General features: G+C 35.1%; 4 protein-coding genes and 1 long non-coding RNA gene across 5 annotated transcripts; 4 read left to right on the plus strand and 1 right to left on the minus strand.

The window, feature by feature from the left end:
• Positions 1 to 1,927: 1,927 nt before the first annotated feature.
• LOC121120938 (uncharacterized) lies at positions 1,928 to 4,012 on the plus strand. The gene is made up of 4 exons (XR_005865273.2): positions 1,928 to 2,361; positions 2,415 to 2,523; positions 2,570 to 3,519; positions 3,598 to 4,012. It is a non-coding gene; the product is annotated as an uncharacterized lncRNA (long non-coding RNA).
• Positions 4,013 to 7,715: 3,703 nt separating this feature from the next.
• Positions 7,716 to 13,454, plus strand: LOC121121027 (structural maintenance of chromosomes protein 2-like). Its single transcript, XM_040715891.2, is given in 6 exon segments — positions 7,716 to 8,402; positions 8,463 to 8,891; positions 8,949 to 9,575; positions 9,823 to 10,446; positions 10,448 to 11,596; positions 13,205 to 13,454. Coding segments are annotated over 6 exon segments (3,537 nt in total). The 5' UTR covers positions 7,716 to 7,811; the 3' UTR covers positions 13,322 to 13,454.
• On the minus strand, positions 11,432 to 13,205 carry D2hgdh (D-2-hydroxyglutaric acid dehydrogenase). Its single transcript, XM_040715892.2, has 2 exons — positions 12,312 to 13,205; positions 11,432 to 12,240 (listed from the first exon to the last, which is right to left on the minus strand). Exons 1-2 carry the CDS (start codon positions 13,176 to 13,178, stop codon positions 11,647 to 11,649), a joined length of 1,461 nt encoding a protein of 486 aa, XP_040571826.1. The 5' UTR covers positions 13,179 to 13,205; the 3' UTR covers positions 11,432 to 11,646.
• Positions 13,455 to 13,461: 7 nt separating the features above from the next.
• Rpp30 (ribonuclease P protein subunit Rpp30) lies at positions 13,462 to 14,526 on the plus strand. Its single transcript, XM_040715893.2, has one exon. The coding sequence runs from the start codon at positions 13,559 to 13,561 to the stop codon at positions 14,402 to 14,404; it is 846 nt and encodes a 281-aa protein (XP_040571827.1). The 5' UTR covers positions 13,462 to 13,558; the 3' UTR covers positions 14,405 to 14,526.
• Positions 14,527 to 15,852: 1,326 nt separating this feature from the next.
• Positions 15,853 to 17,864, plus strand: LOC121119715 (negative cofactor 2beta). The gene is made up of 2 exons (XM_040714475.2): positions 15,853 to 16,289; positions 16,355 to 17,864. Exon 2 carries the CDS (start codon positions 16,751 to 16,753, stop codon positions 17,309 to 17,311), a length of 561 nt encoding a protein of 186 aa, XP_040570409.1. The 5' UTR covers positions 15,853 to 16,289; positions 16,355 to 16,750; the 3' UTR covers positions 17,312 to 17,864.
• The last annotated feature ends 1,603 nt before the right edge of the window (positions 17,865 to 19,467 follow it).

Genomic DNA, 19,467 nt, shown 5'->3' on the forward strand with positions numbered 1-19,467 from the left:
TGCAAGGGCCAATAATTTGAAAGTCCCTCTAAAGTGGGAAGCTGAGGAAATGGCAGGAGTGAAATGGCTTCAGGGGTTTCTCTCTCGACATGCGGTGTTAAGTTTGTGGAGGCCTGAAAAGACGTCATTAGCAAGAGCTTCAGCATTTAATCGGTACAATATAGGCAAGTTTTTTGAACTCTTGGCCGATATCTTTAGCAAATATAAATTTCTGTCACATCGTGTCTATAACTTGGATGAATCCAGTTTCACTACCGTACAAGACACAAGTGCAGTGTTTGCCGAGAGAGAAAATAAGCAAGTTGGCCAGACAACATCTGCCGAGAAGGGGGTGCTTGTCACGTTAGTAGGAATTATATGTGCGTCCGGAAACACAATTCCACCTGCATTCGTTTTTCCACGGCTCAATTATAAACCTCACATACTTGTCGGTGCGCCTCCAGGCTCATTGGGTCTTGTATATACCTCGGGATGAATGACCGCGTCCAACTTTATATTATTAATAAAACACTTTGTGAAATATTCGAACCCGACTGTTGAAGACCCAGTTCTTCCAGTACTTGACAACCATGAAAGCCACCTTAACTTTTCAATCCTAGCCTATGCTAAAAACAATAATGTACATCTACTGACAATACCGCCGCAAACAAGCAACAAGACGCAGCCTCTTGACATAACTATTTTTGGGCCTGGCAAATGCACCTTTGATGCCCTGCTATCTTCATGGGTGATAGACCATCCCCATCAACCTGCCACTATCTATGACATGACATCGTTAATCTGTTCCACTTTCATAAGCGCTGCAACTCCTCAGAATATTATTATAGGCTTTGAAGCGGCTGGAATTTGCCCTTTAAACCCAAATATTTTTATAGATGCCTTCGCTCCGTTCGAAGTTTCAGATAGACCATTATGCCCTCAACAATCTGCTTGTGAAGCTGGTTTGGAGAGCACAGCGTTTGTTGAATTGACTGATGCTAGTACGTCAGATGGCGTCGCATTCAAGGGGCCTGTTAGTCCTAGGGATTTTAAAGGGTTTCCAATGGCTAAGCCAAGGAAAGAAATGAAAAAAAGGAAAAATAAAGACAAGGCAATACTTGCAACGTCCTAATGTTCAGATGGGATATTTTGTGTTGTGTGAATATGAGGTGAGAAAAGACATGCAGAAGATATATTTTGTTGGTATTGTCAGTGGTGAGAAGGATGATGATGACGATGTGGAAGTTTAGTTCTAAAAATAAGTAATAAAGTTCAAAACTGTTTTGTAAAAAAGGTGGTGATGAAGTTGTGTCAGTCAGTATTGACAAGATTTGTTGCCTCCTTAACAGAAAGATTATGAGTTCAACTCAGAGGACAAAACTTTTTTTTTTGTTTTTGAACAACCTCTCATAAAATTAAATTGGCTAGATTTTTAATTTTTCATGATATATATATATATTATATTTAATTAAGAAGAAAAATATATGTTTGAATATAAAAATGGGTGTTGTTGCATGTTTCCTTCTGTTGTAACATGTCTCATCCTACCCTGTATCATATATCCTCCAGGTGTATCAAGTATCCTACTTTTGGGTAGTTTCGAAAACACCAATATGTAGCTATTAATTATTGCAGTACATCAAAAATACTTTGGAATTATTTGTCTCAGGTAACTATCTATGCCATGTTGTCTGGGTGTTGAATTATATTTAAAATTATGAAAGTTATGACATAATTTTTGGTATCATGTATCCTCACCCTCCCTTACAGGGTGTAAGGTATTAGTGCTCCCTGATATAAAGCATATATATATTTTTGATATATGTCAAAATGAATTTTGTATATTTTTATTATTAAGCCAATAGTACTCATAAGTCATCCTAACATTTTTTTTTTTAAATCTTATTATTATTTTTGCATTCTTGAGGAGAAAACACGTCATATGAATAGATGTAAATATTGTGTAGTTACATGTGAGTGAGTTCATGAAAGACGGAGACTAAAAATGAGTATTTCTTGAGTAATCTTCTATATCAGTGATCTTTAACCTTGGTTCGATCAAACCTCAGAGATTCGGTGAGACACTCTCAGGAACATGGCCCCAGCATCCAATGGTGCGACTGTAAACCGGAAGACCTGCTTTCAGTGCGACTGTGCCATTGTGAAATTAAAAAAGTTTCTTCCCCGTGTTAGATTAAAAATATTTAGTTCCTTAGTAAAAATGTATTGCACAAAATAAATAAAGCCCTTCGTATTATTTGTGACGATAAGCTCAGCTTGTCCAACATTGGTTGCAGGTGTTTAGGCCACGTTGCTAAAGTTTGATATATGTACTGTAAGGAACTTGGTGCACTCAGTAGTCAATTTGTAGCTGTCGTGATTGTACGTCATTTGTTACTTTCTTTTAATCCCTTCTTACTAATTATGTCTAGCAGGTGGTCTGACGAATACGCTCAGTATGGATTCATATGTAAAAAGGAACGTGATGGGAGTCAGCATCCTCAATGCATAATTTGCACTACCACGTAGAACAATTCTATTTTAGCACCGGAAAAACTGAAGGAACAATGCATGGAGATGGGAAATACAGGAGCATAACACTTGCTGAATTCACGGTGAAGAGAGCCAGGTTCACTGATATTTCTAATCTAAGCCAGCTTGTAATATTTGTGCGCTATATGAAAGAAGACGTGATAAAGGAAGGTGTTTGTAGTTTGTAAGCCTCTTACAAAAACAATTAAGGCAGTCGATGTGAAGAAACTCGTGGATGACTTCTTCAGAGACAACAATCTTTCATGGAATATGGTTTCATCAGTTTGTTCGGACGGAGCCGCAGCCATACTCGGACGACACTCTGGGTTTGGTGCGCTGGTGAAATACGATGCCCCACACATGACTGCTACACACTGTGTTTTGCACAACATGCGTTAACAACAAAAACCTTGCCTCCAAAACTTGCTCAAGTATTAAAAATTATTGTTAAATGTGTGAACTACGTACAAAATAGTGCTATGAAGCACCGCATCTTCAAAAAGCTGTGCACAGAAATGGGCTCACTCAGAATTCGAGGTACTTCTGTACCATTTAAACGTTCGGAGGTTATCCAGGGGAAAGGTGCTGAATCGTGTTTCTGCCATGCGTGTTAAATAAGACCTGTTTTTGCAAGAGGACAGACTTTGTCACGCAGATTACTTCAAAAATTTAGATTTCATTCTCACTTTGGTGTACATGGCGGATACTTTCAATTCTCTCAATTATCTCAGTCGACAGATGCAGGGCAGTGGAGTCAACATGATCGAAGTGGAAGAAAACCTGAAGGCATTTATAAAAAAGCTACCTTTATGGAAACAACGAACAGAGAATTATAACTTCGCAAATAATCCCCTACTGGACGATTGTGTTAGTAAAATCGAAGATGCGGCTGGAATTTGATATATTTCTGTATGTGGAGAGTTGAAGCAAGCCATTTTCATGCACTTAGAAGAGCTTGCAAATTCTTTCAGTGTATACTTCCCCACCATAGGGTCATAACCAGCATGGGTGAGACAGCCATTCACGTTTAGTGTTACGGTAGCATACGTGAATTATGAATATCTTAATGAAATAATTGAATTTCAGCATAGCCAGCTTCAACAGCAACTCTTCAGAACAACAACGCTGTGAACGCTTTGGTGTCATCAAATCGTACCCCACCTTCTTATTGCTAAGAAAGCCCTGGAGATACTCATACAGTTTGTAACAACATATCTTTGTGAGAAATCGTTTTCGAGGATGGTAGACATAAAAACGAAGAAAACGAACGGACTCTGATGCGAAAACGATATGAGAGCGGCACTTGCCAAGGGGAAGCCTCGCATTTCTGAACTTGTGTCTGAAATGCAACAGCAAAAGACACATTAATTTGCAGTAAATATTCATTGAGTTATGTTTTTGTTTGAAATTCGAGTCTTGTGCTTTTGTTGTTTTAACATAGTGCTTTTGGTTGTAACTTATGCATGGTTCATTTTATGAACTAATAAAAATTTTACCTATATTCCGAAGAAATCATTTTAATTTTCCAATCACGAAAGGGTTCGGTGAATGCACTGATGAAGCTTGCAGGATTCAGTACCTCTAATAAGGTTAAGAACCACTGTTCTATATGATTAAAGCAATTTTTTCTTTAAAAAAATTTTTTTTTTTCAAGGTTTCAATTCCTGAACTGTCTAGGAGTTGAATCATCTATACACCCTAACTTTGTTCATATCAAAGAAATACACCTTAAAGAGTCAAGAAAGAGCTCAGAAAATACAATCGAAACAATAGTGTGATCAAGGTCACTAATTGGCATGCATTCTTAGCAAGATTTCAAAAATCCTCTTCAACGTGATGTTGGTTTCTGACAACATCCGACAGGAAGTGAGAAAAAGATCATCTGAAAACAAGCTCTAATCTAGAAAGGTTGCCAAACTTCAATCAGATAATGTTTAATTTATAAACTGTGCATTTATTTTTGAAATGATTAATGTAAAGTATATTGGTGATATATTGAAGCTTATTTAGTTTTGAATTCAATATTTATTAATTGTCCTATTATGAATAAATATTTATAGATTTTAACTCATACCATCTGTATTGAAAAACCGTATTAATATATTTTTATTAAAAAAATAACATATTTGTGAACTTCTTCTAATCCAGGAATAAACTATTTGTATTAAATAAAGATAAAAGTTCATTTTTATTCTTTTTTTTAGCAAATATTTTATTTGATTTTTATAAGCCAGCAAAGATAATTTTTTTGTTTTGTTTATTTTTCTGGGTGATTTTAACTTTTAGAACGACGATTAACGTCAAATTTAATATTACAAAATTTACGTGACTTGAAGTTAAGCCCTGTGCAGTTTCGCTCAGGGAAGTTTCGCCCTCATACATATATTATAGCATAAATGTATCTTCCGCATATAATTTAAGGTCTTCCTTTAAATCAACTTAAAGTCCTTTGTAATAAATTATGAATTTGGCATTTTGAGTAATTAATATTAAATAATTTTAGTTTCTTATTATAATGAGTTCGAACTGTTTTCTACCCGTGTACTTCAGCTGAAGGAAAAGAGAAAGAAGGAACACGAATAAATAATTTTGAATGAACATAGATATAGTAAGTGTAGCTACAGGGAGGACATTAATTTTACATGTTCATAGTCATTTACTCAAGAAGTTGTTACACTTTTTAACATATATTGTGATTATTTGTAATACTTAATTACTTGTTAATAACTTTTTGGCATGAAATGTTTACATTAAATAGGATGATACTTGCAACGATCAGAATCCTTTTGACTTATCCCTTGTAAGAAATATAAAATATTCAATTTCTAATATTTTGAAGCTAAATCAAGGCATTTTTTCAGCTTTTTAAGTCATCATATCTCAAGACAGATTAAGACCAGGATCAACCGTAGCCCTAAGCTTCCAGTGGCCATTGAATAATGTAACAAAGACGTTTTTGGGTATACCGCAAGGGATTTTATATATTAATATCAAGGGTAGCTATAGATCGCCTTCCTTGATTGATATATGACCGTGCTTGGGGAAAACTCCATAAACCTGGCAAGGAGAGGAAGGAAAGGGTTTTTACAATATTAACCAGAATTATTCATTCTATTCACAACTAAGACTAAGATTTTGTACTGGGACGAATAATACCTCGTTCGAATATAATATGAAATCGTATATTTTATGGGTTTTTTTTTTTTGCATAATCTTTAAAAATGGACTATCCGTACCGGATTGAAAGTGGAGGGATCATGGAAACCCTCTTTCAGTATACCGATCTCCCTCAGGATAGTTATTTTTATTACAGCTATGTTTTGATTGAATTGCTGTTGCTACAGGGACGACTTTAATTTTACATGTTCTTGAGTCTGTTATTGCTATTACCAAGATTGGTCAAAGTATTGTTGCGTTGAACACAAATAATGGAATAAAGAATATACATAATATATATATATTCTATAAATTCGCCATACCTCTTAACTATAATGGGAGTTTCCATAATAATATGAACTCGACCTCTACAACCATCTCGCTTGCATTTCCAATAAGTCTTGTGAGATGTTCTATAAGCTCTCTATAGATGTGGTTGCAGTCATCCACAAGTTTAGAGCGCATCTTCTCGTTTTTATAAGGTATACCATATTTCTTACTCCACTTGTAAACATGAACTAACCAGATTGTTCGGTTATTATTAATAATGTATTTGAAATGTACTCCACTTTATGGTGGTTCTTGTACAACATAAGTCTAACTAATAGTCAATAACAATATATAGCAAATATTGAATTTGTGAGCTCTGAAGCAAATAATTGACTACCTTAAATTAAAGTACTTTTACACAGTTATAATTTTACTATACCAATTAAATAATTGGCTAAATAGTGGAAGAGGATCCCCAAATAGCTGAATTCATTTCTACTGAATATATAAAAGTAAAGAAAAACCATGTTTTGAGCGCGGATTTCAAAAATATCTGCATACCATTAGATATAGACGTCAGTTATACAATAAGCAACTCAAAATGCTCGATAAATTCATAAAGATGATGAAGAAAATGAAGAAACTTTAATAACAGTTGATGAATGAAAAGATAATAACTCTACCTACATTCGTATTACTTTTGCAATTGTAGAGCAATGAAAATGAAATCACGGTTTATTACGATTTTAACAAAAGTATCCATCTCATTCAATAAGACTCTTACAACAACAATTTAAAGCTCCGTGTCTCCGGATATTGATAATTTAATGACTCCGACTAGGTGGAGTTCAACATCTTTGATCAGAAATATTCGAATCCAACTTCACACCTCTGACTAAGTCATCTAGTATGTTTTACATTTTTTTTCATAAGGCGAGTTCTATTTAAACAATTTCATAACTGGATTGTACAAACTAATTAAAAGAACCATTTAAAATAAACCATTTTATTAATAAACAAAACTGTATTCAAGTAAAAAAAAAGTAAATAAAAATCTATACATTTTCTTAATAGGAGTTCAATGTAAACGTACAACCGGATCTGTTGTAGAGGTCCTGTGGACCAGTTCGAGTCATTGATCTGATCACTCATAGAGATCTATTTGTTCACTAAGAAGTTCATAATGCAATTCCTGGTGCCAGATCTGTTGTGCTCCTTATTGGTAAAGGTCCTTCCCGAAAAACCTCCCATCAGCAGGCTTCTGCGAGATATAATTAATTAAGACTTCATCTCATGATTATTTATTTGTTTATAGAGTTTCTTCTTCTTTTCTCTCATCAGAAGTATAAATTTTAAAGAAGTTGGTTCGAACTCTTTATGAAAAAGTGCGACATTGATGTTTGACGACATGCTCTATTTTAAAATATGTTAAAACTGAATTAAATCCTCTTATTTTACAGTAATAAATGCAAAAATGCATTACAAATGAGTTCAATTGGGGGTGGGGGGAGGCTCATTTTAAATCTTAAAATTATATGTGGAAGATGCATTTATGCTATTATATATATGTATGAGGGCGAAACTTCCCGAAACTGCTCGGGGCGTAACATCCTAGAACCCAAAATTTCCTTCAAGCAATATTATAGTATTTTATATTCCTATTATCCATTAGGTAAATAAATGAATAACAATAGCATATTATTATATAATAACTTTGCCAATGAGAAAGAGTGGCTATTAACAAGAACGTACGGTACCCCTGATTTCAATATTCTAGTATATAAAGAATAACAAAAGTTATTACAAAGGGGGGGAATGTTTCAGTTTTCCCGGGTTAATGATCAGATCATTGGATTCCTTGACTAACTGTCAGAATGTATATAAAATCCATTGTGATTGATGGATTTAAGTCTTATGGGACTCGAACGGAAGTTCAAGACTTTGATCCTCAGTTCAATGCCATTACAGGACTCAATGGCTCGGGTAAAAGTAATATTTTGGACTCGATTTGCTTTCTCCTGGGAATAACGAATCTAAGTCATGTACGAGCCCAAAACCTCCAGGAACTGGTCTACAAGAATGGGCAAGCTGGAGTGACGAAGGCGTCAGTGAGCATCACTTTCGACAATCGTGACAAGAGCAAGACTCCACTGGGCTACGAGTCTTATGACGAGATTGTGATAACGCGAAGTGTGGTTCTGGGAGGAAAGAATCGCTATCTCATCAACGGAACAAACATTCAGAACAACAGAGTCAATGATCTCTTCCGCTCCGTTCAACTCAACATCAACAATCCACATTTCCTCATTATGCAAGGACGCATCACCAAAGTCCTGAATATGAAGCCCCCAGAGATCCTCTCCATGCTGGAAGAAGCTGCTGGCACCAGAATGTACGAGTCCAAAAAACAAAATGCGCAGAAAACCATTGAGAAAAAAGATGCGAAACTGAAGGAGATAGATAATGTATGAAATGTCCGACTCACTCATCATTCATTATATTTATAATATAATACACTTTTTCAGATCCTCAAAGAAGAAATAAATCCTACTCTGGCCAAGCTCAAACAGGAACGTAATACCTACCTGGAGTATCAGAAAATTCAAAGAGAGTTGGAACATTTGACAAAACTATATGTCGCATACAAATTCATTTCTGCAGAGAAAGCCAATTCACGTTTACAAACGGATTTAGAAGCAGTTAATAAAACCATGGACGGTGTACGTACCGCTATATCCCATGGATTGGAAGAAATTAAAAAAATTGCAGAGCGAATTATCACACTTGAGAAAGAGAGAGATGAAGAGTTGGGTGGTAAATTGGAAGAGTTGGAGGAGGCATTGAAGAATAAATCCAATAACTGTATGAAACTTGAAGCCTCTCTTAAATCCTTACTTGATAATAAGAAACTTGAGGCAAAAAAATGCCAACAAATTCAACGAGGAATGGATACGGTATTATATTCCCTTCAGCTTTTACTATTGATGAATATTCTATTCTTATTTTTACAGGATAAAAAAGCTCTTTGCGAAAAACAAAAGATTAATGATGGTCTGAAAGAAGTCTACGATGTTTTAAGAGATGAGGACGAACGTGCAACAAAAGCTCTGGCAGTAGCTCAGAAGCGCTATGAGGCCATATCACTCGGAAAATTTTGTTCTGACGATGGTGAGGAAGGCGCGACTCTTCAAGAGCAAGTCATTAAAATGAAAGGCCAGATATCGGATGCTCAAACTGAAGTCGCAACCTCCGAAATGAAGCTAAAACATAATAAGTCCAATCTTAAAAATATCGAGATGGAAATGAAAAAGACGAAGGGACAATATGAGCTAGACTCAAAGAATCTCATAAGTTACGAAACTCAAGTCAAAGAAGCTAAGTCTTCCATGGACAAGCTCAACTATCAAGAAGGAAGGTTGGAGTCCTTAATGGAACAAATTCATTCCTCTGAATCGGAGTTTGGTCACCTCAAAAGAAATTATGACTCCATGGCTGCTAGATTTCCCTGGCTAGAATTTAGATATCGGGACCCAGAGCCTAACTTTGATCGAAGTGTCGTTCGAGGGGTTGCTGCAAATTTATTTGATGTTAAGGATTCAACCTTCTGCGTTGCTTTGGACACTTGTGCTGGTGGAAAGGTAGGGAGCTCTTTGTTATTTTTGCTTACGGTTATCAGACATGATTTAGTATTAATATATCTCTTCAAGATAAATAATACTTTGTCTGGAACCTAGATTAATCAGCGGATACGGGCCGATGATGGCTCTTATAAGACTCGAGTCCACTCTGCGATTACGTATCCACAAATATTAAAGATATGTCAATGTATTAATTATCATTTATAAATACACGTTTCTCATATTGCTTAATTTTTATATGTTCCAGTTAATGAATGTAATTGTGAATAGTTCTGTTGCTGCTGGAAAGATCCTTAAAAATGGAAATCTTGCACGAAGAACAGTAATGTTACCCTTGGACAAAATCTCAGGATATACTATATCAGACAGTGTATTTAGGTCTGCTCAGAAATTAGTAGGCTCTGATAATGTATTCCGTGCTTTGGATTTGATAAGTTTTGACCGATCTTTATCAAGTGCTATGGAGCACATTTTTGGAGGATCCCTTGTTGTTAGGAATTTAGATCAAGCTAATACACTTGCCTATCACAGAGAGGTTTCTAAAGTCTGTGTTACCTTAGAAGGAGATGTTGTGAAGCCCTCTGGTGACTTGAGTGGTGGAGCAGCATCTAAAGGGGGTTCCACTCTAATTCAGATTCAATCACTCAAAAAGACATTGGCAGATTGTAATGCAAAAAAGAAGCAATTGGATTCACTCTTTGCTGAAAAAAATGCAATTAAAGATGTACATCACAGATATAAGTCACTAAAGTCAGTATATGATCAAAAAGAATCTGAATTAAGAATGATACAGGCTCGTCTTGAACAAACTAAGCATCATCAACTTGGTCAAGAAGTATCTGAATTAACCTCACAATGTACGGAACTAGAGCGAAAAAATTTCTGAAGCTAAAAAAATGGAAAAAGATAGCTCTTCAAAGGTGAAAGATATTGAATATAAGATTAAAAATGCCAAATCCATCAAAGAAAAGGAATTAAAGGAAGCAGAGAAAGAAGTGAAGCAATGTAAAAAGGCAGAAGCAGAAGCAAAAGCAAAGTGGTCTGAAAAGGAAGCTGAGGATGCTAGTTTGAAACTTGAAATAAGTGAACTAAAGAAGTCCATACTATCTGCCGAAGAACAGTTGAAGGCTACTGAAGAGGCTATTAGTGAATTTGAAAAAGAATATGCTGAATCGTCGAAATCCGTTGAGGAAATGAAGAGCGATGTCAATAATGCGAAAAAGGCTGTTAAAGAACAAAAAAATATCTTGAATGCTAACTACAAGGAGATGAACTCAGAGAAAGCCCGCGAAGAAAATATTAAAAAAGAGAATATGGAGAGAGAACTCGAAATTCAACAATTAAAACATAAAATTTCAAAAGCTACTGACGAAGCCAAGGAAGCTGAAAAAACTGTCAAGTTGATGGTTGAACAATATGAGTGGATTAATGACGATAGACAGTTCTTTGGAAAGCCAAATACTGCCTATGATTTCTCCACTACAGATCCAAAAGAAGCTGGACGAAAAATTAATAAACTTGAGGAAACCAAAGACAAGCTCTCCAAAACTGTAAATATGAGGGCTATGAAAATGTTGGGTAAGGCTGAAGAACAATTTAACGATCTTATGAGAAAAAAGACTACTGTTGAGACGGATAAAGCCAAAATATGTAAAGTGATTGAAGAGCTTGATATCAAGAAAAAGGAAGAACTACGCAAGGCCTGGAGTATTGTTGATGAATCATTTGGTAAAATTTTCTCATCTTTGCTTCCTGGAGCTAAAGCTAAGTTACAGCCTCCTGATGGTCAAGATGTACTTGATGGGCTGGAGGTTCGTATTGGTTTTGGAGAAGTTTGGAAAGAATCTCTATCTGAATTAAGTGGAGGTCAACGGTCTTTAGTGGCTCTTTCCCTCATTTTATCTTTATTAAAGTTTAACCCGGCTCCACTCTATATTTTGGACGAAGTAGACGCTGCCCTCGATCTTTCACATACTCAAAACATAGGAAACATGTTGAAAAAGTATTTTAAAGACTCACAGGTAATCTAATTTAACATAATGACTTATTGATAAAATATTGTATGTAGTTCCTAATTGCTTTTTATGTTATCTGGGAGGACTTTATATGGATTGAGTATTCCGTCTGGGTCCACTAAGGATTTTATCTTTTTCATCCAATCAATGGCGCTTGTTGATCTAGTCATATTTAAGAAATTTCTTTTTTTCAGACCTATTCCGTGTTCTGCAGAAATACTTCCACCCATTTTTTGTACATGTCCGTAAATGAAAGGTTCGATGAGATCTAAGGTTTCTTTCTCATACTCTGAACTCGTCACATTTAAATGAAGATTTCCATCTCCAATATGACCATACCCAACTACCCTTCTTCCAGGCAAACGTTGACGCATTAGTTCGACCGTTTTATAAAACTGGACAAGTGGAAGGGAAATATCATATTTGTATACATAACCGTCATGCAGTAAGCTCTCAGTAATTCGTTCTCTGAGTTCCCATATTGATTTCATTTGAGTAAGGCTTGTAGCTAGGATTCCGTTTCTAATTTTTGGCAAGGAGTTAAGAAAGGTGTCAAGTTTTTCGTCATTATGATCTGCATTAGAACCTGACACCTCAATTAGAACATAGAAACTATCCTCTGTTCCTATTGGACTGGTTAGACGGAGTAACTATGATAGAATGAATATTGATTAGATATAGGTACAAAAGTTAACATAATGTATTTTGTAGATATACATACTTGAGTAACAGCATTCATACTCTCATTGTCCATAAATTCAAAGGAGGATAATATTTCACTTAAATTTGACCGAGCTGCTACGAATGTATCCAAAACATCTTGAAAATTGCTGCATGCTAATAAAGCCACATTGACAGCCTTAGGTCTTGCAGGACATTGCAGAGATACTTTAGTTATGATCCCAAGTGTCCCCTCTGAGCCCAAAAATAACTGCTTCAAATCATAGCCTGTGTTATCCTTTTTCATAGTTGACAAGCAATCTAATATCTCTCCTGTGGGTAGTACCACCTCTAAGCCTAAAATGTTCCCTCTTAATGATCCATAGCGTAGGAATCGTAGTCCACCAGCATTGGTGGATGCGTTTCCTCCGACTTGGCAACTTCCTTTAGAGCCCAAGTCGAGGGGTACCATAAGTCCTTTTTCTTTTAAATGTGAATCTAATTTTTCTAATATCACACCTGACTGGACTGTTGCAACAGAGGAATAAACGTCAACGTCTAAAATGGAATTCATGGCTTCCGTGCTTAGAATGATTTCATCAAATACTGGATTACTCCCTCCTACCAACCCTGTATTACCTCCCTGAGGAACGACCCCAAGGCTTCTTTCATGACATCGTTTCATGATGAGGGAAACTTCCTCTGTGGTCTTGGGTCTGAGAACACATTCACTCTGTCCTCTCACACTCTTATTCCAGTCGATATTGTACGAACTTACATCTTGTGTAAGGACTCTGCTCTTCCCTAGAAGAGATTCAAAATATTCTATGTCCTTCACAGATAGCCGATTAAGGTTATTTTTTCTTTTTATTTCGGGATGACGAACGCTCGTGTACTCCACGAAAGTCCTATAAAATCTTCGATACATAATAAATCTCCTTTTTTTACTTTCAGTTTATTGTTGTCTCCCTCAAGGATGGAATGTTCAATAATGCTAACGTTTTGTTTCGGACTAAATTCGTTGACGGATTGTCAACTGTATCGAGGACAGCGCAAAACATAAGACACTGACTTCAACCAACTCAACGCGTTTTCACCTCGTTCTATTTTATCTGTCTATATACTTGCATCTTCAGATTTCATGATATATTTATTTTTCTAATGTCAAGTTTTTATTTTGAATAAAAGTTATACTTTCTAGCAATAGATGGCGCTAGTCCATGTTTTCAATTTTCACATGCCTCTAAGTTACTATTATTTTAATTTGTATTTCAATTCCTCTCAATCCTTTTATTACAGCAAATAGTAATGGTTAAATTAGGTAAGGGCTTCGTGGATTTGAACATTCCCTTTCAAAATGAAAATCGAAAGGAAGTTGTTAGGATTCTGGCGCGAGGATTTGATCTTGGATATGAGACTCAGACGATAAACGTGGAGATACATCAGACAGAACTGAAAACAAAATCCCAGCAGAAGAAAGCAGAAGGCATCATGGACTTTCCAGAGCCACCAAAGATGGACGAATTCCCCGGAAAAAATATATTAACTAGGCTAACCATCACTGTCTCGGACAATTCCTTTCTTCCCATATACAATAATTCTAAGACTGCCAAGAAGTACGATCTCCTCAGCATTATTCCAGAGTCACTTAATACGCTACAATGTCTCATCAAGTCTTCCTTTCGTCCAGATATTATATCCTTTGATCCAGAAAATATTAACTCTATTAAATGGTCCCGCAAACTATTTAACGAAATATCTCCTTTTTGTATGGTGGAGCTCCTCTATGCTCCATGTATTCGTGATTCTGGACTTCGAAAAAAGTACATTTCCCTTGCACATCATCTTAAGACTCTCAAAAAATCTAAAAAGCCCATTGTTGTGTCTAGCGGCGCAATCAGAGCCATTGAGTTACGAGCTCCTCACGATGTGATGAATTTAGGCTTCATTTTTGGTCTTAATGAACCTCAAGGAAGAGAGGCCATTCGAGAAAATGCGCATATGACCATTCGATTTGGAGCTGGAAGGCGTGTAGGTCCTTTTCGTGCTATAGTTAGGAAAAAGAAAGAGCTCACTGATGAGGAAAGGGCAGCACTTGCCCTGGGTGGTGAGTCGGATACTGAGTCCTCCTCAGAGGATGAAGATATGTCCTAGTGCTATGTCGAGACTCTTGTATTTAAAACTAATATATAAAAATAGACCCATATCCTGTTATTTAAGGGTTTAAATGCAATATGTATTCATTTGGAGAAATATATTTTATGATGAATAACTAATTCTATGAAATGTATTCTAACTATGAACGGGGAATTGTCATTTTAATCTCCATAAGTATTGATTAATTATAATTCTCTTTAATACTATTGATTTGTTTATTCTACCTTTAGTGTTTCCATGGTCTACATAGAGTGAACATATTATATTCTGTAGTTGTTTTAATTAGGATTCTGTACTAAAAGCGTTCATGGATTTTTATTATAAAGCTTCCAATTGTTCAACAGTTTCCTCGTTTTTTGGTGTACTCGGATATTAGAGATTAGAGTAGGTTTAAACTGATTCTTTTAAATTTAATTTTGCTTAAATATACGTATAATTAAATACAGAATGATAAATTTGTATCTACTTTTAGTGAAGGATAATTAAATATTAATAATGAGTTCTGATAGAAGTCATTGACATCGTACGTATATATCAGTAAATAGTTACCCACAAATTGCGTTGAATGCAACTCTTTGAACATTGCAACTGTCTCTAAACTATATTCTTTGAAGAATAAACAAATAGATCCTTCAAAGTGTTGAATTATTAACTTCAATATTAATATTATTGGTAGCCACTAGCCATAGAGATAAAATACAATGTTTTTTACCTCTATGATTAAGAATATAATAAGCTTTATATTATGGACTGGAGAAATTCCCTCTTCCTAACCTCTTCAATAACAACAAGGGCTAACAAATATGCTTTCTATGAATCTTTAACATAGACAATACAAAGAAAATTACAACACCCTTTAATATTGATCATATTAATATCTCAAATCTTCTCCTGAATGAGTAAGTTACGAATTTTGAATAAATTAACTGTTAGCAAAATATTCCATAATTCAAATGAAAAAAGTTACAACTAAACCCAAACGGATTCCATTATTACAAAAATACTGCTGCTGTAAAAAAAAATTACTTTTATCAAAAATATCAAAGAAAAATGGACTAAATATTTGATTATTCCCCTCAATAATTGCCATTAACAGTAACTGACATAAATTTTGTGGCTGTAGCTTTTATTATGTTTGAGACAAAGGACACTTTGCAACTGTCCCCGACTCCCCTACGTATATTACTAGACAAAGACATCTATGTATTAGATTACTACACTAGAAGTGTAGAAGCTACGTACGTAAGGCACTTAAATGATTAATCATTTATGACAATGCATGATCGAACGATATCATGCACTTATTTTGACTGAAGTGCAAAATAATTTCCTCATATTAATAAAGCAAATTTAGCATTTCTTATCCATATTTTTTAATAGAAAGTTTAAGCATGTAATAATTATCATTTTAATGGGAAAAAAATGTATTAGGTATATATTTTTAGTTGAACCAAAATTTATAGCAAACGCAATCAACATAATCATTAATGATAATGATTTGATTGAACGTTACTATACTCTATGTTTGAGGTATGACGTCATGAAGAACACAAAGATGGTATGATGGCCGATCATGCTATGCGCAAGCCTATCACTGTTGCTTAATTACGTCACTTGTGTCTTCGGATATGAAGAGATGTCCAGGATCCCCTATTTTGAATCCACCAACGAGGAACAGGGGGGTCCGGATCACAAAAAGTTGGATTGACTCCTTATCGCGAGTCGAGAATCCTTCGCCCCCTCCCGCCAAAAGGAAGAAAACTCCTGCTGCTAAAGGACCCTTGACCAAGTCATTTGACAGTATGATCCAGGGTCATGAGTCGGATTTGAACCTGGCCAAACATCGTGATCAAAGGAAAATGATCCCAGTTTTGAAAAAAAAGTATTGGAATATTGGGTCGGGTTTTGTCTCTTTTTATCATTGATGCCCTTGTCCTGTTTTTCCAGGTTTAGAATAGAGGAAGTCGAAAAGGATTTGGGAAGAGATGTCCGTGGATTTACTCGACTAAAAGTCTCTTCCATGTCTTCTGCAGGTGACGAAAAAACATTGATCTACCTTATAAACTCAACCATAGACATTCATAAAGGACAATTATTTACATTAATGGAGCCTTGGCACTCCTTGTCTCATAATGAGGAGCAACTTGTCATTATTAACCCTATGCACTACACCATCCGTGAATTCCCGTCTAGCAAATATTGAAAATTTAGATCTCTTATGTGAACTAATAAAACATAATCATATATACATCCTTGCACATATTTAAGCCATATATATATATTTATTGACAATTTTATTTCTTTCTTTTTTCAGAAACTTTGTAAAATTACTATTTAAAAAGTATGAACGACTCTTCTCGATCTTCCTCACCAGGAGGAGGACAAACAGGCCAACCCGATGAAGATCTTACAATCCCCCGTGCGGCAATGAACAAAATGATCAAAGAATTACTTCCTAATGTTCGTGTTGCTAATGAAGCTCGTGAACTTATTCTAAATTGTTGCACGGAGTTTATTCATTTGTTGAGCTCAGAGTCGAACGACATATGTAATCAGCAGCAAAAGAAAACAATCAGTGCAGATCATGTTCTATCTGCTTTAGAGACACTCGGTTTTGGAGATTTTAAAAAAGAAGCGGAAGAGGTTCTGAATGAATGTAAAGACGTCGCTGCGAAGCGGAGAAAACAAAGCACTCGATTAGAGAATTTGGGCATTCCTGAAGAAGAACTTCTTCGTCAACAACAGGAGCTTTTTGCAAAAGCTCGAGCCGCTGCAGCCATTCAAGAACAGCAACAAATTGGAGCTTTCTTGCAGGGAGGGGGAGGTGGCACTGGGCAACAACCACATCCTATGACGGTTCTCTTACCACCTAAGGATAGTGATGACGATGAGGATTACTCGTGATTCTCTCACCTTCCATCAGACATACGATCACTCCTAACTATTCATTGATGATAGCAAACGCCGTGTCAACAATATAATATCTAAATTCGTCCGCTCCAATCGATGAACCCTTCAATGTTTCCCCCTTTCATTTTACTGACTATTTAATATATATTTCTCTTATGTTATGAAGATCTCTCTGGATAATAATGAATTACCATTTTGGCTTACCTCTCATTATACATAAAAGGTCCTCTAAACACTCATGTTTTAAGCTCACAAAACAAAATGCTATATTACTGAAGTCCCCCCTAGCTACCATCTTATTAATCAACAATTCGTATTTGATCCACCCCCTCTTTCCCCAAGTATTATTCAAGAAAATTCTAAATCAAATCAAATGTAGACTATTTGAGTCTATTTCTGTAAAAAGTTATTCTATTCTATCATTTAAAAAATAAAACACAATATTCATAAATAAATACACTTATAAGTTATACTACACATAATAATTATATATACAAAAATAAACGATCTTTAGTTATAACAACGAGTTGTAAAATTTTATAGAGAATGCGCCTGTGTATCCGGTATTTCATTTTCCTGGTATAAATCCCTTGGTTGATAAAATTACACAATGAAAATATTAACATTTGCAGTGTCAAAAGAAAAACTGACTAGTAGGCAACGCACATAGATTAATCATAATAGATAATTGCTTAGGCGGATAAAGGATTAAAAATAAGGTACAGGCTGATGATAAGACCATTAAATAAGGCCAAGGAGCTCTTGAATGAATTGATAGTGAAGCCCGGTTCCGCTGAGTCATAGTAATTGATAATATTGGTCACCCAGACAAATAACAGGCCTGCAGAGATTGGCCAAATATAGTCCAGTCCATTTTGAGGTAGATATTCTTGAAGTACATCATTGCTCCATGAGGTAAAAGATATATTCATGACGGAATGGTATGGATGAATGAAGCCTGTTCACTTTCGATTGGAGGTTGAGTGATTGTTATCTAAAGCTGTCTCATAGTCATACCAAGCGGCTGTTGCTGTCAAGATTTATGTTTATTTTGCGTACACTCCTTTTTTTATAAACGTCGATCGTATTTCCATCTTCCTTTCTTTAAATGTCGTATTTCTAGGTTTTTTATTTTAAGTACGAGCTTATGAGTTATGACTTCAAAATATGCACCGTATTACATATGTAGCCCGTCAACATAAAACATTCTAGACCAAAAATCAAGAAAAAGAAAAACTCCCAATTTATATTTTACTTCATTTATACAGAAAAACTATTATTTCATAAATGTACTTGAGTAAATTATAGGCTTTATATTCAAATTAATGAGATAAAATATCTAAGAATTTCGGTTATAGTTTATAAAATGTATTTTATTTAAGAGACTTATATTCAGGGGCGTCCGCAGGATAATATTCTTTAAGGGGCGGGGTTAGTTTTTGGAATTCAAGTTCAAGTGTGCCGTACGATTTGTGAAAACTATACAGTATTTGCAATAACTTATACTAATCCAAATAATTCGTTTACTTAAAATAAGTGTGTCAAGAAATTTTTATCTGTCTTTTAGTGCACCTTGGGCACAAAAAGTTTTGGCATCACTACCTTAGGGGATATCTAATTTCAAGTTTTCGTGCAAAAAATTCCAATATTAAATTTTTGGGTTAAATATTTAAAAATTGATAGTTTTCCAGAGAAAATTAATTTTTTTTGAGGAAATAAAATTGAAAAATTAAAATAAATTTCAAATAAAAAGCAAAAATTTATGAATTTGGAGGGAGCTATAGCCTCTACAGCCAACCCCCAGTGGATGCTCCTGTATATATATGTTGAGTACAAGTTGCAATGCCTGTACAAGTTGCAACTTGTATAAAAAAATTGTACAAATTACAATTCCTTCGTCTTAAAATGCATTATTTAACATTTATTACATTATTTACAACATTGAGCATTCTAATTACCAACTGTACAGTGTACATAGATTCTATCAAATTATGTTGATCTATTAAAATTACATGGTTATTATCTATTTATGAGGTGGGCAGTTGAACTTAATAATGTGCTTTATAATACTTATATTTTAGTAATTTGATATAGTCAAAAACTACACTATTAATATATGGATCATCCATGAAGTATTCGATTATTACACG

This window comes from Lepeophtheirus salmonis, chromosome 6, assembly GCF_016086655.4.
Source record: "Lepeophtheirus salmonis chromosome 6, UVic_Lsal_1.4, whole genome shotgun sequence".
Taxonomy (NCBI): Eukaryota; Metazoa; Arthropoda; class Copepoda; order Siphonostomatoida; family Caligidae; genus Lepeophtheirus; species Lepeophtheirus salmonis.

Coding starts and splice junctions, on each gene's coding strand:
- D2hgdh (XM_040715892.2), bottom strand. CDS start 13,178: ATGTATCGAAGATTTTATAGGACTTTCGTGGAGTACACGAGCGTTCGT. Junction 12,241..12,311: donor GTATGAATGCTGTTACTCAA/GTATGTATATCT, acceptor ATTCTATCATAG/TTACTCCGTCTAACCAGTCC.
- Rpp30 (XM_040715893.2), top strand. CDS start 13,559: ATGGTTAAATTAGGTAAGGGCTTCGTGGATTTGAACATTCCCTTTCAA.
- LOC121119715 (XM_040714475.2), top strand. CDS start 16,751: ATGAACGACTCTTCTCGATCTTCCTCACCAGGAGGAGGACAAACAGGC.